The sequence below is a fragment of the Microcaecilia unicolor genome, chromosome 8 (genome assembly GCF_901765095.1).
Source record: "Microcaecilia unicolor chromosome 8, aMicUni1.1, whole genome shotgun sequence".
In the NCBI taxonomy this organism is placed as follows: Eukaryota; Metazoa; Chordata; class Amphibia; order Gymnophiona; family Siphonopidae; genus Microcaecilia; species Microcaecilia unicolor.
In genome coordinates, this window is record NC_044038.1 from 73,422,050 (window position 1) to 73,438,239 (window position 16,190).

At 42.8% G+C, this 16,190-nt stretch overlaps 1 protein-coding gene across 1 annotated transcript; it reads left to right on the forward strand.

The window, feature by feature from the left end:
• The first annotated feature begins 1,364 nt into the window (after positions 1-1,364).
• Positions 1,365-4,380, forward strand: LOC115476509 (gastrula zinc finger protein XlCGF67.1-like). The gene is made up of 2 exons (XM_030212916.1): positions 1,365-1,470; positions 3,287-4,380. The coding sequence occupies exon 2, from the start codon at positions 3,348-3,350 to the stop codon at positions 3,987-3,989; it is 642 nt and encodes a 213-aa protein (XP_030068776.1). The 5' UTR covers positions 1,365-1,470; positions 3,287-3,347; the 3' UTR covers positions 3,990-4,380.
• Positions 4,381-16,190: the final 11,810 nt, after the last annotated feature.

Genomic DNA, 16,190 nt, shown 5'->3' on the forward strand with positions numbered 1-16,190 from the left:
ATGAGGCGATGGTACAAGGAGGAGGGTTTTAGATTTGTAAGGAACTGGGCAACATTCTGGGGAAGGGAAAGCATATTCTGGAATGATGGGCTCCACCTCGGCATTTAAAAAGGAGATAGAGCAGCTTTTAAACTAGAATCTGGGAGAAGGCTCAGTCGTTCAAATGCGAATGGTTCAGAACACTGCATCTTTCAAAGGCATCACTAAAACAGGGAAAACAGAGTATCCCGATAGCGAGGTTGCAATAGAAACCATAGTAGACCAGGAGGGGAATTTTCGATATAACGTTAAGGGCAATTTTGGACGTTTTAGTGAAAACGTCCAAAACCAGGCAAGTATAATGGAAAGATATTATAGACATCTTTCAATGTTCCATAATACCGGTACATTAGGGGCATGTTAGCACCAAATGCAGCTTAATAAAATGGCTCCTAAGTTCTTAAATTGATGAAAGGATATTTTGAAGGAGTAAGATACCTAGTTTTGTATGTTAGGACATTATTATAACCTCACTCTGGACATTTTTTTAAAATTATTATTAAAACATGACTTGTATGTTCTTTCTGAAAACAGCACAAAAGCAATTTACAATAAAATAAGTGTGATATTTGTAGTCCTTGACTGTACCATAAAAGCAGTGCTGTAGATCCTATAATGCATTAGGAAGAGGTTGTCAGAAATCCAGGACTGGCCTAAATCTCCCTCCTGGACCTGGGTAATTTGAAATCATGAAAAAAAACCAACAACAACAACAACAAAACATAAAACTCAGTCACAATTAAACCAGCTAGAAGTTAATAGGCAAAGAAAATACCACAACATCCAAATAAAATACTACAACATCCAGAGAGCTATAAGCACACAGAAACAGCCTTAAAATTTTCCAAACCACAGAGTAGGTAATTCCTAACACAACTGCAGTGTTGTTGTCAGTAAGTGAAGTGGACTACAAATCCCAGAATTCCTTGGATCCCTCTAAACTATAGTGTTCCACTGTGCCAGAATGCTGGTCATCCATAATCCCAAATTAGCTGTGAGGACTTTATCTGACTAGAACTGTCCATCAGCTGTGAGCTTGGGGAGGACAGCTCAGCAGCATAGCATTGCTGGGCTGCACCTGGTTTTGATAACAAGTGATCAGGGAGTACTTCAGTGACGGATTGAATTGGCTGTGAATCAAACCTATATATTGCATGAGAGGCAAGTGATGGACCAAGTGTTCATAAAGAGAGGGGAGTTTATCCTACCTTTTTTTTTTCTTCCATCTTCTCATGATTTTGTGGTATGTCTTTAAAAGAGGGTCCATTTGAAATTCTCCTCCTGCCACTTAGCTAAAGTTCCTCCCATATTAGTATCACCTGGTTCTCTTACATGGGCCTTTCACCATCATAGCTGTACTTAGATGGAGTTAGGGAATCTTTTTGCAAAAAGCTCTAGAGATCAGATAGGGTAATTTCATACAACCTACAGGTAAGTTAGCAATTATTATTACTTTTTTTTGTAGGTATATGCAGTGTATAAGTTACAGTTTACTAAGGCTTCTCACCCCTCCCCCACCACATTATGTTTATTGGAAAAGAGCTCTGTGATCAGGCCCATAGAGACACAATAAGGTGCAGGGTTGTTGTTTGGTTTTGTTTTAATATATTTAAATACTTTTCACATACTTGTAATGTGGAACCAGCATGAAAAGAGTAAAAGGTTTCTAATCCAGAGTTGCTCAACCTTTTTGATTGTGTGTACAGTTTCTCCAAGCCTGTCCTCCCTATTTCTCTCCATCTCCTTTTTCCTGTCTGCCTCAATGGGTCTCTCTATGGCCCTCTAGCCAGTTCTCTCTGGTGTCTTTCTCTCCCTCTCTCTATTTTCCCCCCACCTTCTCTTCCCCCACCAACACTAATCTATCTCTTCTGTGTCTTGCAGACCCTCTATAATGTCTCGGGGGCCCCTAGGGGTCTGCAGAGTTCATAATGAGTATTTTGTTCATTTTTACCAATTAAAAATATCAATGGGAAACTGCTACTGTGGAATAGTCCCCCCCCCCCCCCCCCCCTCATGTTCAGTAGATGGGCTCATGGTGGAGCCTCAGATTTTTGCAATCAGTAAAATACCAAAAATAAATGTAATGATTGTCCCCTAAAAGAAAATAGTTTCTCTCTGTTCAAATCTCCCTTACAGAGAGTTTAATATCCTCCATGCTTTAGAGTTGAGATGTATCTGAAAATAAGTCCCAAGTATTGACAAACAAGTTTAAAAATAAAACATAGACTTCTCATCTGGGTCCTCAGTGTTGCTTTCTTTGGAAAACTAGAATATAAAATATTTACCATGAAGAAGCTGACAGCTTGAAGTAGTTAAGCTAGGAATGGCTGGTGTAGTGGGGGATTATTTTCTCCCCTCTCTGAATTCTCCACCTGTAGGGGCTTTCTTTTTCTGTCTCTCCCTACTTAATTTATCCTTACAGCTTAGTCCAACATTATCTTATTAAATTAAAAAAAAGTTTTGACACCTGCTGTATATTTTTTTTTACTAGTAGTGTAGCCAGACAGCTGATTTAGGGCGGGCCTGAGACCAAAAAGGGTGGGCCAAAAATTTCATATACACCCCCTGCCAAACTAAAGCCAAACCCAAATTTAATTTCTGGCTTCCTCCCCCTCCCTCCCCCCCCCCCCCCCCCCCCCCCAAAAAAAAAAAAAAAAAAACCCTGCTGGGGGGATCCCCAAGCCTTGCCAGCTGAAAACCTCTTCCCTGCTGAAAGAACGTAAATCTTGGGCAGCTGCCAGGACTGTTCTGAGCTGCAGCTGCTAGCCTCTGTGTATGCTCAGTATGGTGTGAGTATGAAAACTGAGCATGCGTACATGGGGAGGGGGCCTGTGGCTGGCAGCAGCGGCTTGGGAACAGTGCTGGCGGCTGCACAAGATTTAAGTTCTTTCAGCAGAGAGGAGGCCTTCAGCTGGCAGGGCCTGGAGATCCCCCACCAGCCACACTAAAGTAGATGAAATTTGGGGTGGGCCTGCGCCCAAACTGGGCAGGCCCCGGCCCACCCATGGCTATGCCACGGGTTACTGATGCTTTATGGTTTATTGTGTTGAAACAAGTAAGGGGAATGTAATTAAACTTTATAGTTAAATCATTGTGGTTGCTATGCTTAGCTGCAATATTTCAAATATGACTCTTCCTCCTTTGAGGTCTTTTCCCTTGAGTTTACTACTAGTGGGGGAGTACTGCCAGACTTAAAATGCTGGGCTGGGCATTTTACTGTACTCACTAAAACTATCTTGTTTTCAAGGTCATCATACATCAGAGTATAGGTGGATTGGTTGACAGATGTTGCAGGTATTGGGCAGACCATGTCCAGTTCTCATACCTCATACCGCATGTGGTACGTGTGTGGGGTATGTCCTCGCAAGTTCCGGACACCCCGGGGCCTCAAAGTGCACCAATGGCATCATACAGGAGTGGTGCCAGCCCGGCACTCTGCACAGTATGGGGGACTTCCCATACCACCTCGTTCCCCACTGGTGACACAGCATAGTTATATCTGCACAGACTGTGGAGAAAATATCTCCTCTTTCACCTCGTTGAAAGCCCACCAGAATGAGCATGTCGTAAGACCACTGGACCCTTGGGCTCTCTTCACAGAGACGAAGAAAATAACTACTTGGTGGGAGGCATATTCCTGTCCTGACTGCAAAAGCAATTTCATCCTGTCCTGTGACTTAAAGCACAAGAGTGGACTGGATTCCCCCCTGTGCTCAAAATGTGGGCAGTGCTTCCAGTCACAGGCCAGACTTAGCCAGCATGAGTGCAGGGGTGTTGGGGCAGGACCAGAGCAAGATGCCACAGAAAAGAAAGAAAAGAGGGACTTGGCTGAAGATTCCCCCGTTGTCATCAAAGAGGATGGTCTGCGCTGCACTGAATGTGAGGGTGAATTCCAACTGATTTCAGATCTCCACAAACATTACATGATGCATGCCAGAGGTGAACTATAGCCTCTGGCTCTAGATAAAGCTATAATGAGAAAATGGGTGTGGAATTACAAACACAATATAGCAAAAACACTTGGTAATCCACCGAAGATGAAACTCTACTATAGCAATTTTTCACAGCAAACTTGAAAAGAAAACAGGGAAGGAAAAGCCTCCACCAGATCTGCTCTGAGTACTTCATTCCAGCCATGAGATAAGTGATTTTTCTTTCAGCTTTGATATTTTGCGCAGTGTGCATTTTGGATGAAGTCACTCTATTTGTGGGAAGGATTTTGCCAGTGATGAAGTTTGGTCCCTTTTGACCGCCATAGCTCTGTAAAACTGCAGGGTTGCCGAGAGGGGGAGCAGGGGGGACAAACTTCCCCGGGCCCAGGCCTCCAAGGGGGGCCTGGTACCGCAGTCCCCGGTCTCACCCGTCCGCCCTCGGCTCCATCAACAGCCCCTCTCCGTCCACCACCGGGCCCCCTGCATTCAAATCGATTTGGCAGCGCCTCCCCTCCGTGTGAAAGCACAGCGGCAGATCGCCTCCCTTCGGGCCTTCCCTCCCTGTGTCCCGCCCTCGTCTGTTTCTGTGACAGACGGAGGGGGGCTGTCGATGGGGGTGGGCAGGTGGAGACTAGGGACTGCGGTGGCGGCGGCCTGAGTAGCGATTGGGGGGTGGCGGCCTTGCCCCGGACCCGGCTCAGTCTCTTGGCGGCCCTGTAAAACTGTGTTTCGAGGTACTTTGAGGCTTTTCCTTCCCTGTAAAAGATTGCTATACTAGAGTTTCATCTTCTGTGGATTACGGAGTGTTTTAGATAAAGCTAGCAATAACATTAATTCTGCTTTACCCATTAGGATGAGACAATAGTTCAAGCTACATAGGATGACTGTCTATGTGGGGTCTCTCTCAATGTGTACAGAGAGTTATTTCTTTCCCTAAAGTCAAAGCATAAAGGAGGCTGCTACCTCTCTTACCTTGGCTAGAAGAAGGCTCTAAGGCCATTCTTCTGTCAGGCACCTTCTCTTAGGTCTTGTCTCTTTTTTTTTTTTTTTTAATGTACATCACTAATCACTGCTTAATAGTCCATGTGTTTAATATTTAACCCAGGTTATGGTAATATTCCAGTAGTGTAACTGAGAATAGGCTAATGAATTTGTATGGTAACAAAGTGTTTTTTGTTTGGTTTTTTTGGCATCTTAAAATCAGCTGCCAACACTATGAAATGTGCTCAATATTCCCTTCTTATCAAAATTTTGTTTGTTTTATGTAGGGAGCAGATAAGAAATGTTATGCTTTAAATTACTATGTTTTTTTTAAATATGTGAATAGAAGAAAAATAGAAATTAAAATATCAGATTATCACCCTTTACAGTTTGACTGTACCAGTTCTATACCCTTAACAACAAATGCATTTCAAACATTTTAGTGTGGGGCCTGTACACTCTCTCATCCTGTGGGATAATGGTCTATCAATACTAGGCCAATGGGGTTGAGTACCTGTCATAGGGCCTAGCCAAAGTGTGAGGATTTACAGGCCCCCATATTGAAGGTTTGCAATGTAGTCACTTCTGCTGTTCTAAATGTCCTAGATGGAGACTGCCAGTGACACTAATGCTACGATACCTGTTTGAAGCTGGTGCTAGAGGCAGTAGCCTGCGCCAGGCCTGAGTTTTACCTAAGATTACAAACTTCTTCATGAGTAACAATCTCTACTGTAACATTTGACAAAAATCAAGTGGGGCTTAGGCTTCCTGAAACTGAGCCCTGCAGCATGGGTACTTAACAAACCTGTCCAGTTAATCGTTTTGAACTTGTGTGCCAAAGCAGTGCTGTAGTGAAAGCACTGGTGCAGGACCTATAATGATTCAGGTGAGGGTTATTGGAAATCTAGGTCTGGTCCAACCTTTTCCACCTGAAAGTGAGTAATCTTGGAAAATTTTGTTTAAGCTGGACCATTTACTTCAGCGTTTTTGCGGCAGGAATTGATAGATGCTACTATTGTTTCCCTCCCTTCCCCCTTTTGAAAGGGATTTTGAGAGTATTTATTTTATATCATTTATACCCCACATTTTCCCACCACTGGCAGGCTCAATGTGGCTTACAACATTTAAGAAACAGTAAAGTACAATAAAGTGAAAGTGATATGGATGGCGTAAAGTTACAGGGGTAAGGTAAAGTAATTGAGTTCACAAGGTCTTTACAGGATTTGTAGTCCAGGAATCATGGATGCAGGACTGGATCTTTAGGGTAAGCTTGCCCAAATAAGTAGGTCTTGAGAGACTTCCTGAAAGATGATCTTGAACCGTTTTTACAGATTTAGGCAATGCATTCCACAACATCAACTCCTCAAATCAATGTTTTTTTTTTGTTTTTTTAAATAGGCAGGCTGCCTACCCCCATCCCCAGCCCTTTTAGGATGTGTATTTTAAAGCCCTGCAAAGGAGAGTCCTATCAATCCTTTTGCAGCTTTCTTTCAGAAAGAGCAGGTACCTAAGAGAAAGAAGGGCTCTGTTCATGGACGTCATTAGCATGTTGTGTTTTTTTGTTTGTGGCTTTGTGCAGGCTCTGGCCTAGCACCTAGTTACTGTAGAAGACATTTTTGAACAGGGGTCAGGGTTGTAGTTATTGAGGGGGAAAAAATTTCTCATACAACTCACCCCAAAAACTTAGCCCCCACTACTCCCAACAGTCTTGACACAAAAAAGCAACATCATGAATAACTTACGATCATGGTGATAAAATTTCATTTTTTTATTGTGCTGTATTCTGTTCAGATATACCAAGGCTGGAAAATAATCCATTGATACATATGCACATAGTCTCTTCCAATATGTTCCTGGAGGAAAAGTCCATAGTCTGCTATTGAGATAGACATGGGCGAAACCACTGCTGTCCTGGGGTTGGTAGCCTGGAATCTTTCTACTATTTGGAATTCTGTGAGGTACTTGTGACAGGATCGGCCACTGTTGGAAACAGGAGATTGGGCTAGATGGACCATTAGTCTGCCCCAGTATGGCTATATGTTCTTAAGTAATCTGTTTACATGAAACTACAGTCTTATTTAGTATGTATAACTTGTTGCAAGGCCCAGAACTTCCAAATGACACAACAATCAAAAGCTGTCTCATTTCCATGATTTATCTTTCTATGAACTATTCTTGCATTCTAGAGGGACTTACTGTCAATCAGAAGCAGGAAGTTCAGGGCAGAAAGCTTGCAAGAAAAGGTAGTTAATCAATACTGAAGAGAGTGATAAATCAGGGTAATGTGCAAAGTGGATGTACAGGAAATAAGGTGAAGAACCTAGGTGTCAGAATAGAAGAGGGGGAGAAACAAAGGAGTTGGAGTATTGAAATGCCCCTTTCCCCATGCTTGGAAGGCTGATTATAGAAAGAGAAATTGAAACTGAAGAGAGGAGGGGATGCTTCAAGTAGGGATGTGTTTTTGCTTGTCTGAGCCAGCTTTCTGTAAGCCAAAGTAGTTGCAGACTATGGAAATAAGATCCACAAATAAAAGCCCTTTATGGTGAAGAGTAGATGTTATGCTACCTGACATTTGTGTGACTATCAACCCTCTCATCAGAGACAGCATGTACAGGGTAATAGGTCTGAAACAGCATGAAGAGTGATAAGAGCCTACTTTAATTCCTCCAGGAAAGTCTTTTCCTGCCAGCTTTGGAAAACATACACCTGTGTTCTTTTTGTATTTGAATTTCATTTGTAATTTTTTTTTTTTAAACAATTCACCTCTCCAGTACCACCCCACTGCCTCCTCTCTCAGCTCTGCTTTTGTTGTAGATTCAAACAAGTCACAATCTCATCAGCTAAGTAATTCCTCCACATAAAGTCATGTGATTTAATCACTATAATTAAAGCAAACAGCCTGCCGTTCTTTGGGAAGGTGATTGGGAGCCACTGCACAATGGACCAGAGACGCACTCCAGTCAGCTAAGACTTTTTTTTATTTTTTTTATTTGGGTTGTCTCTTGGGGGCTTATTTTTGTACTGCCAGACAAAGCAAGGAGTAGGGAACAAGGTCCAAGGCCTTCCAAACAAATAAGCGGGTCCAATGGAGAAGGTTTATGCGAAATCATGCACAACAAATTTAACAGACTCAGTATGGTACTGTGTTTTGGCAATTGGCTGCAGAAATCTTTTTGTTCTGTTGAACGCTGTTAATAAACTTCAAAAAGCTGAGAAACAAATGACGTTGTACAGTGCAAGCGATTAGGGTCTAAAAGGGAACATAACTCCTAATAGCAGAAGGTAAGAAAAATCACAGGCTGTATAAAATTGCAAACAGCAGCAAACTTGGACTAGCAGTCCTCCTCCTCCTCCCTCAAGTAGCTGCTTGAGCACTGCTATTTATTTATTTGCATTTATTACTGCCTTTTTAAAGGAATTCACTCAAGGTGGTATACAGTAAAAATAAATCCAACATGAGCAACAGACAATTACAGCAGTAAAAACATTCAAATAATACAAAGTATGGCATAGTGTTAGGGCTGTTTGATTAAAATGTTTAATCGCATGATTGCCCATGTTTAAAAAGTTTAATCATGTGATTAATCACAGTGTCACCCTCGCATTTTCATCTGTATAGTGCAAAATATAGACTGCAGATGTTAATTCTCAAAAGTAACAACTGAAAATAAAATCATTTTTCTTACCTTTGTTGTCCCGGTGATTGTATTTTTCTAATCATTTTATTCCCTGTCTCTGGTTTTGTACCTCTGTCTGTGCTCTGAACTCTATTGTCGGGGCCTCCTCTCTATTTCTTTTCTCTCCTCCTCTCTCTTCTTCACATCTTCTCCTATAACATATTTCACATTCAACTTTCTGCCATTTTTCTTCACCATCTCCTCTCTAGCATCCGACTCCTGCAGCAGGAAACGGGAAGTTTCATCAAAGAAGGTGGTGGGATGCTAGAGAGGGAGGGCGCTGGTTACAGAGAGGAGTGGAGCAGTGTGTGCTTCATGCAGCTATGTGTACAAGGCAAATTTGGAGGGTGGCAGGCGGGCGGGGTGGCAGAGAAAAGGCTGCCAGTGTACAGTGGCGGGTAGGAGAGAACAAGCTGCAGGAGCACTGGGGAGGTAGGGGGCAGCAGTAGAAGAGAGCAGCATGATATGATTAATCGTGTTAAAACTATTTGCACAAGTTAAAAATGTTAATGCGATTAATCAAGTTGAACCGCATTAAATGATCAGCCCTATGTAGTACATCATAGAACATTTTAATTGATAGCAAAGGGTATAAGCAAAGATAGGTAGGCTGAGTTTGCTGCTGCTTGCACGGTTGTGATCCATTCCTTATAGGGTATGTGGCGTATGAGCTTTGTCTCTCACCTTTACTGCCAATGCTCAGAGCTGTGGGCTTCTAGTTTTGTACCTGAACAATTGCAGCACAGGGCCTAGCTCTTTAGGTAGAATAGTGCTTGCACACCCCATTACTAAACAAGATCCTTCACTGTCTATATGTATGTATGTATGTGTGTGTGGGGGGGGGGGGTCGGGTCGGTTAGTCAGTCAGTCAGTCACTTCTGCAACGCCAATATTTTTGAAACATTCTATCCTAAGGCTTATGAGGTCTCTGTAAGTTCCACTGCTGTCTCTTCAGCTCTACTGTGTGCAGTGAAGATTTTGTGCCACTTCTGTACCGGTCTGCTTGCCTATGTTGCAGACTACAGAGAAGGTAAGATTCCCTCGATACAGGGTAGCCATAAAGCAACATTATTTGGGGATTTTTTTCAATGGCTGAACAGACACGCTGCAGTGCACCCCAAGGGCACTTGTAACAGGATTGTTATTAACTGGATGTCTGAGTAGACCAACCTTCAGCCTTATGTTCCCCTTTCCTCACTTAACTTTCAGGCCCCTAATTTGCCCTCTCTCAAGATGACATACTTTTAAATATTATATATAAACAAATGAGAGCCATTTCTGAAGGCCAATTTACCCATGTAACTGAGCTATTTGAAAACTGACTACTTTCTACAGGTAAAAGTGTGCACATTGATGGTTCTTTGAGTTTATGTAGCTGTCAAGATCTATTTTGCTTTGAATACAGCTGCTGCCCAGGTGACTGCCTAGTTATGCCTAATGGCTGGACCAGCCCTGCCCACAGCCTCCCAGAGGAAAGATGCAGCAAGTGAAGCCACACAACTGCAGGCAGGTATTGGGTACACCAATGATTCCCAAACCTGTCCTGGGGGGAACCCTAACCAGACAGGTGTTCAGGATATCCATAATGAATATTTATGAGATCAATTTGCATACAGTGCCTCCTTGCTATGCAAATCTATCTCTTGCATAGGCATTGTGGATATCCTGAACATCTAATTGGCTGGGTTCCCCCAGGACAGCTTTGGAAATGACCAGGGCGTGTACACATGACAACACAACAAGAGTTGGAAACCTGCTTTCCAGCTACCAAAAAAACAAAGCAGGACTCCTGTTTTCAGCTCTCTCATGCACCCCTTCCCTGGCCTAGTGTCAGTTTTTTCATACTGAAAAACAAACCACTGTCAGCTTTTGCAGAAAGAGCAGTAGATGACAAGCAAAGCCTGAGACCACTGTAATAGCTCTGCCCTAGTCTTCAAAAAAATTCTGGGGAACTGGTTTCTTTTGTGCAGAAGATAGAGCCCAATCTCTTCTTTATCTAATAAACACAATTTATTAACTTAAGGGCCCTTTTACTAAGCTGCATTAAGTGCTTAGCACAGTGAAAATGGGTTATTGTAGGCAGTGGTAAAGTGTTATGTGTTAGTTTTCCCATTAATGTCTGGTAATTGTGCACTATTTATTTTTGCCTGGGAGTGTGTCATGAGCAGAGAATAGGTGTGAAAGTGAAAACTGATGAGCATCCTGATATTACCATGCACTCTCTGTTTTACATATGCTTAACGCAGGAGTCCTTAATCCCTCCTAAATAGGAAGGGTCAGTGGCATAGCTAGGACTGAATGGGCCCCAGATGAGATCCCCCACCCCATAACACCATAACTCCCAAGGTAGCGGAGCTGACATGTTACATAAGTACATAAGTAGTGCCATACTGGGAAAGACCAAAGGTCCATCTAGCCCAGCATCCTGTCACCGACAGTGGCCAATCCAGGTCAAGGGCACCTGGCACGCTCCCCAAACGTAAAAACATTCCAGACAAGTTATACCTAAAAATGAGGAATTTTTCCAGTCCATTTAATAGCGGTCTATGGACTTGTCCTTTAGGAATCTATCTAACCCCTTTTTAAACTCCGTCAAGCTAACCGCCCGTACCACGTTCTCCGGCAATGAATTCCAGAGTCTAATTACACGTTGGGTGAAGAAAAATTTTCTCCGATTCGTTTTAAATTTACCACACTGTAGCTTCAACTCATGCCCTCTAGTCCTAGTATTTTTGGATAGCGTGAACAGTCGCTTCACATCCACCCGATCCATTCCACTCATTATTTTATACACTTCTATCATATCTCCCCTCAGCCGTCTCTTCTCCAAGCTGAAAAGCCCTAGCCTTCTCAGCCTCTCTTCATAGGAAAGTCGTCCCATCCCCACTATCATTTTCGTCGCCCTTCGCTGTACCTTTTCCAATTCTACTATATCTTTTTTGAGATACGGAGACCAGTACTGAACACAATACTCCAGGTGCGGTCGCACCATGGAGCGATACAACGGCATTATAACATCCGCACACCTGGACTCCATACCCTTCTTAATAACACCCAACATTCTATTCGCTTTCCTAGCCGCAGCAGCACACTGAGCAGAAGGTTTCAGCGTATCATCGACGACGACACCCAGATCCCTTTCTTGATCCGTAACTCCTAACGCGGAACCTTGCAAGACGTAGCTATAATTCGGGTTCCTCTTACCCACATGCATCACTTTGCACTTGTCAACATTGAACTTCATCTGCCACTTGCACGCCCATTCTCCCAGTCTCGCAAGGTCCTCCTGTAATCGTTCACATTCCTCCTGCGACTTGACGACCCTGAATAATTTTGTGTCATCGGCGAATTTAATTACCTCACTAGTTATTCCCATCTCTAGGTCATTTATAAATACATTAAAAAGCAACGGACCCAGCACAGACCCCTGCGGGACCCCACTAACTACCCTCCTCCACTGAGAATACTGGCCACGCAATCCTACTCTCTGCTTCCTATCTTTCAACCAGTTCTTAATCCATAATAATACCCTACCTCCGATTCCATGACTCTGCAATTTCTTCAGGAGTCTTTCGTGCGGCACTTTGTCAAACGCCTTCTGAAAATCCAGATATACAATATCAACCGGCTCCCCATTGTCCACATGTTTGCTTACCCCCTCAAAAAAATGCATTAGATTGGTGAGGCAAGACTTCCCTTCACTAAATCCGTGCTGACTTTGTCTCATCAGTCCATGTTTTTGTATATGCTCTGCAATTTTATTCTTAATAATAGCCTCCACCATCTTGCCCGGCACCGACGTCAGACTCACCGGTCTATAATTTCCCGGATCTCCTCTGGAACCTTTCTTAAAAATCGGAGTAACATTGGCTACCCTCCAGTCTTCCGGTATTACACTCGATTTTAGGGACAGATTGCATATTTCTAACAGTAGCTCCGCAAGTTCATTTTTTAGTTCTATTAATACTCTGGGATGAATACCATCAGGTCCCGGTGATTTACTACTCTTCAGCTTGCTGAACTGACCCATTACATCCTCCAAGGTTACAGAGAATTTGTTTAGTTTCTCCGACTCCCCCGCTTCAAATATTCTTTCCGGCACCGGTGTCCCCCCCAAATCCTCCTCGGTGAAGACCGAAGCAAAGAATTCATTTAATTTCTCCGCTACGGCTTTGTCCTCCTTGATCGCCCCTTTAACACCATTTTCGTCCAGCGGCCCAACCGACTCTTTGGCCGGTTTCCTGCTTTTAATGTATCTAAAAAAGTTTTTACTATGTATTTTTGCTTCCAACGTTAATTTCTTCTCAAAGTCCTTTTTTGCCCTCCTTATCTCCGCTTTGCATTTGGCTTGGCATTCCTTATGATCTATCCTGTTACTTTCAGTTGGTTCTCTTCTCCACTTTCTGAAGGATTGTTTTTTGGCTCTAATGATTTCCTTTATCTTACTGTTTAGCCACGCCGGCTGACGTTTAGTCTTTTTTCCCTTTTTTCTAATACGTGGAATATATTTGTCCTGAACCTCCAGGATGGTGTTTTTAAACAGCATCCACGCCTGATGCAAGTTTTTTACTCTGCGAGCTGCTCCTTTCAGTCTTTTTTTCACCATTTTTCTCATTTTGTCGTAATCACCTTTTCTATAGTTAAACGCTAGCGTACTTGATTTCCTAGTTTCACTTCCTTCAATGCCAATATCAAAACCGATCATATTATGATCACTGTTATCAAGCGGCCCTCGTATCGTTACCCCCTGCACTAGATCATGAGCACCACTAAGGACTAAGTCTAGTATTTTTCCTTCTCTTGTCGGCTCCTGAACTAGCTGTTCCATGAAGCTGTCCTTGATTTCATCAAGAAATCTTATGTCCCTTGCGTGTACAGATGTTACATTAACCCAGTCTATATGCGGGTAATTGAAATCCCCCATTATTATTGTGTTGCCCAGTTTGTTTGCGTCCCTGATTTCCTTTAACATTTCCGCATCCGTCTGTTCGTCCTGGCCAGGCGGACGGTAGTACACTCCTATCACTATCCTTTTCCCCTTTGCACATGGAATTTCAATCCACAGTGATTCCAAGGAGTGTTTTGCTTCCTGCAGAATTTTCAATCTATTTGATTCAAGGCTCTCGTTAATATACAATGCTACCCCTCCACCAATCCGATTCACCCTATCACTACGATATAATTTGTACCCCGGTATGACAGTGTCCCACTGGTTATCCTCCTTCCACCAGGTCTCAGAGATGCCTATTATATCTAATTTTTCATTTAGTGCAATATATTCTAACTCCCCCATCTTATTTCTTAGGCTCCTGGCATTCGCATATAGACATTTCAAACTATGTTTGTTGTTCCTAAGTACATCATGCTTAGTACTTGACAGTATTAATTGGCAATCTTTTGTCTGATTTTTATTGTTATTTAAAGATACCCGATCTACTACAATCTCTTTTGCAACCTCACTATCAGGATACTCTATCTTCCCTGTTATGGTGATATCTTTGAAAGATACCTTATCCCGAACCATGCTCTTTTGAGCGACTGTCGGCCTTCCCCCCATTTCTAGTTTAAAAGCTGCTCTATCTATGTTACTATTAAGACATTCAGAAAAACTTTTTTTCTTCCTTTGTTGTTCAAATGTTGCTTTGGTCTTAGTGTCTCTGTTCTGCTTTTCTATTTTTTTTTCTTAACTCGCCAGGGTCTTCTGTCTGAAACTACCCCCAGACCTCAGTACTTCTGACAGCAGCAATGTACATCCACTGCCTGGCCAGCCCCGCAGGTTTCTCTCTGCCGTGTCCTGCCAGGGAGGAAACAGGAAGTGATGTCAGTGAGGGCAGGGCAAAGGGAAGCCTCTAGGTCTGACTGAGGCAGTGGACATACATCGCTGCTGCTGCTGCTGCTGCTAAGGAATGTGCTGAGATAGAACAGAGAAGGGAGGTGCTGTGGGCGGGAGGCAAATGCCAGATCTGGGTGTGGAGAAGAGCAAGGTAGCTGCTACTGAACTATTTTGGAGGCCAGTACAGGCCCACCCTTAGCTATGCCACTGAGACTGGGACAGATCAAAGGTCCATCAAACCTCGTATCCTGTTTCCAACTGTGGCCAATTAGGTCACAAGTAGCTGGTAAGATCCCACAAAAGATTTTATGCTGCTTACCCTAGAAATAACTAGTGCATTTTCCCAAGTGCATCTTAATAATAGCTTATGGACTTCTTTTTTTGTAGGAAAGTATCCAAACCTTTTTTTAAACCCTGCTAAGCTAACTGCTTTTACCATGTTCTCTGCCAATGAATTCCAGATTTTAATTACCCCTTGAATGAAGAAATATTTTCTCCAATTTGTTTTAAATTTACTAGTTAGTAGCTTCATTGCATGTCTCTTAGTCCTAGCATTGTTGGAAAAAGTAAACAAGTGATTCACCTCTACCCTTTCCAGCGGACCGGGGGGGGGGGGGGGTAGAGAGATGCTGGACCCAGGTCGGCACACAGGGGGAGGGGGTGGAGGGCTGCCCAAGTGCACATAAGGTGGAAAAGGAGAGGAAGAGGGGTACAATTTCAGATGTCCCCTACCATTGAACAGCTCTGAGCATTTTGCCAGGCTTCCTTAATGGCAGCTACACAGTGCACCCGCACTATTTTTTCAGTTGCTGCGCTCTAATGCTTACATTAGGGCACAGCCTGAAAAAAAAACAGGGAATTTCAAGACTGCAGAAGAAATGGCCATAGCACATGCTAATGCAGGATGTTTCCGTGTGCTAAGCCTATTTCTGCTGCAGCTTTTTATTATTATTTATTATTTAGTTATTTATTGCATTTGTATCCCACATTTTCCCACCTATTTGCAGGCTCCATGTGTCTTACAGAGTTTGGTTATGACATAGTCATTCCAAGATGTCAGATACAAGTAGTAATGTTCAGAGATTAAGTAAGGGAAGAGAGAAGGAAAGCTTTAGGCAGGATAGTGTTAACGGTGGACTTGAATAACTGGGTAGGTTGATGAGGTAGTTTAGTCTGGCTATGGGTTCTCTTTGTAGGCCTTGTTGAATAGGTGTGTCCAAAGATTTTTGGAAATTAGTTATTTCGTCAATAGTTTTCAGGGCCTTGGGTAGTGCATTCCACAACTGTGTACTCATGTAAGAGAAGGTGGTACTGTGTATCAGCTTGCATTTTAGTCCTTTACAGCTGGGAAAGTGTAAATTGTGAAATTTGCAGGCTGATCTTATAGCATTTCTGGGAGGCAGGTCCACGAGGTTTAGCATGTAGATTGGGGCGTCTGCGTGAATGATTTTGTGTACAATCGTGCAGATTTGTAAAAAGACCCCTTAAACTCTATCTATCAGATGTGTCCTAGCAAAATACTGGAAACGGGTTCCCACTAAAAGTAAATGGTTTCTAAAATGTTTGGGATACCAGTGGCAATGGAAAAATTAACTTACCTATTAAAAGGTAATACTATAATATTTGAATATATATAGAATCCCTTTGTTCAAAAGCATCCATTGCCTGAATCCAAGTAAATCCAAGCTTTCTTCTGGGTCCCTAACACGTGAATACATACCTGACATC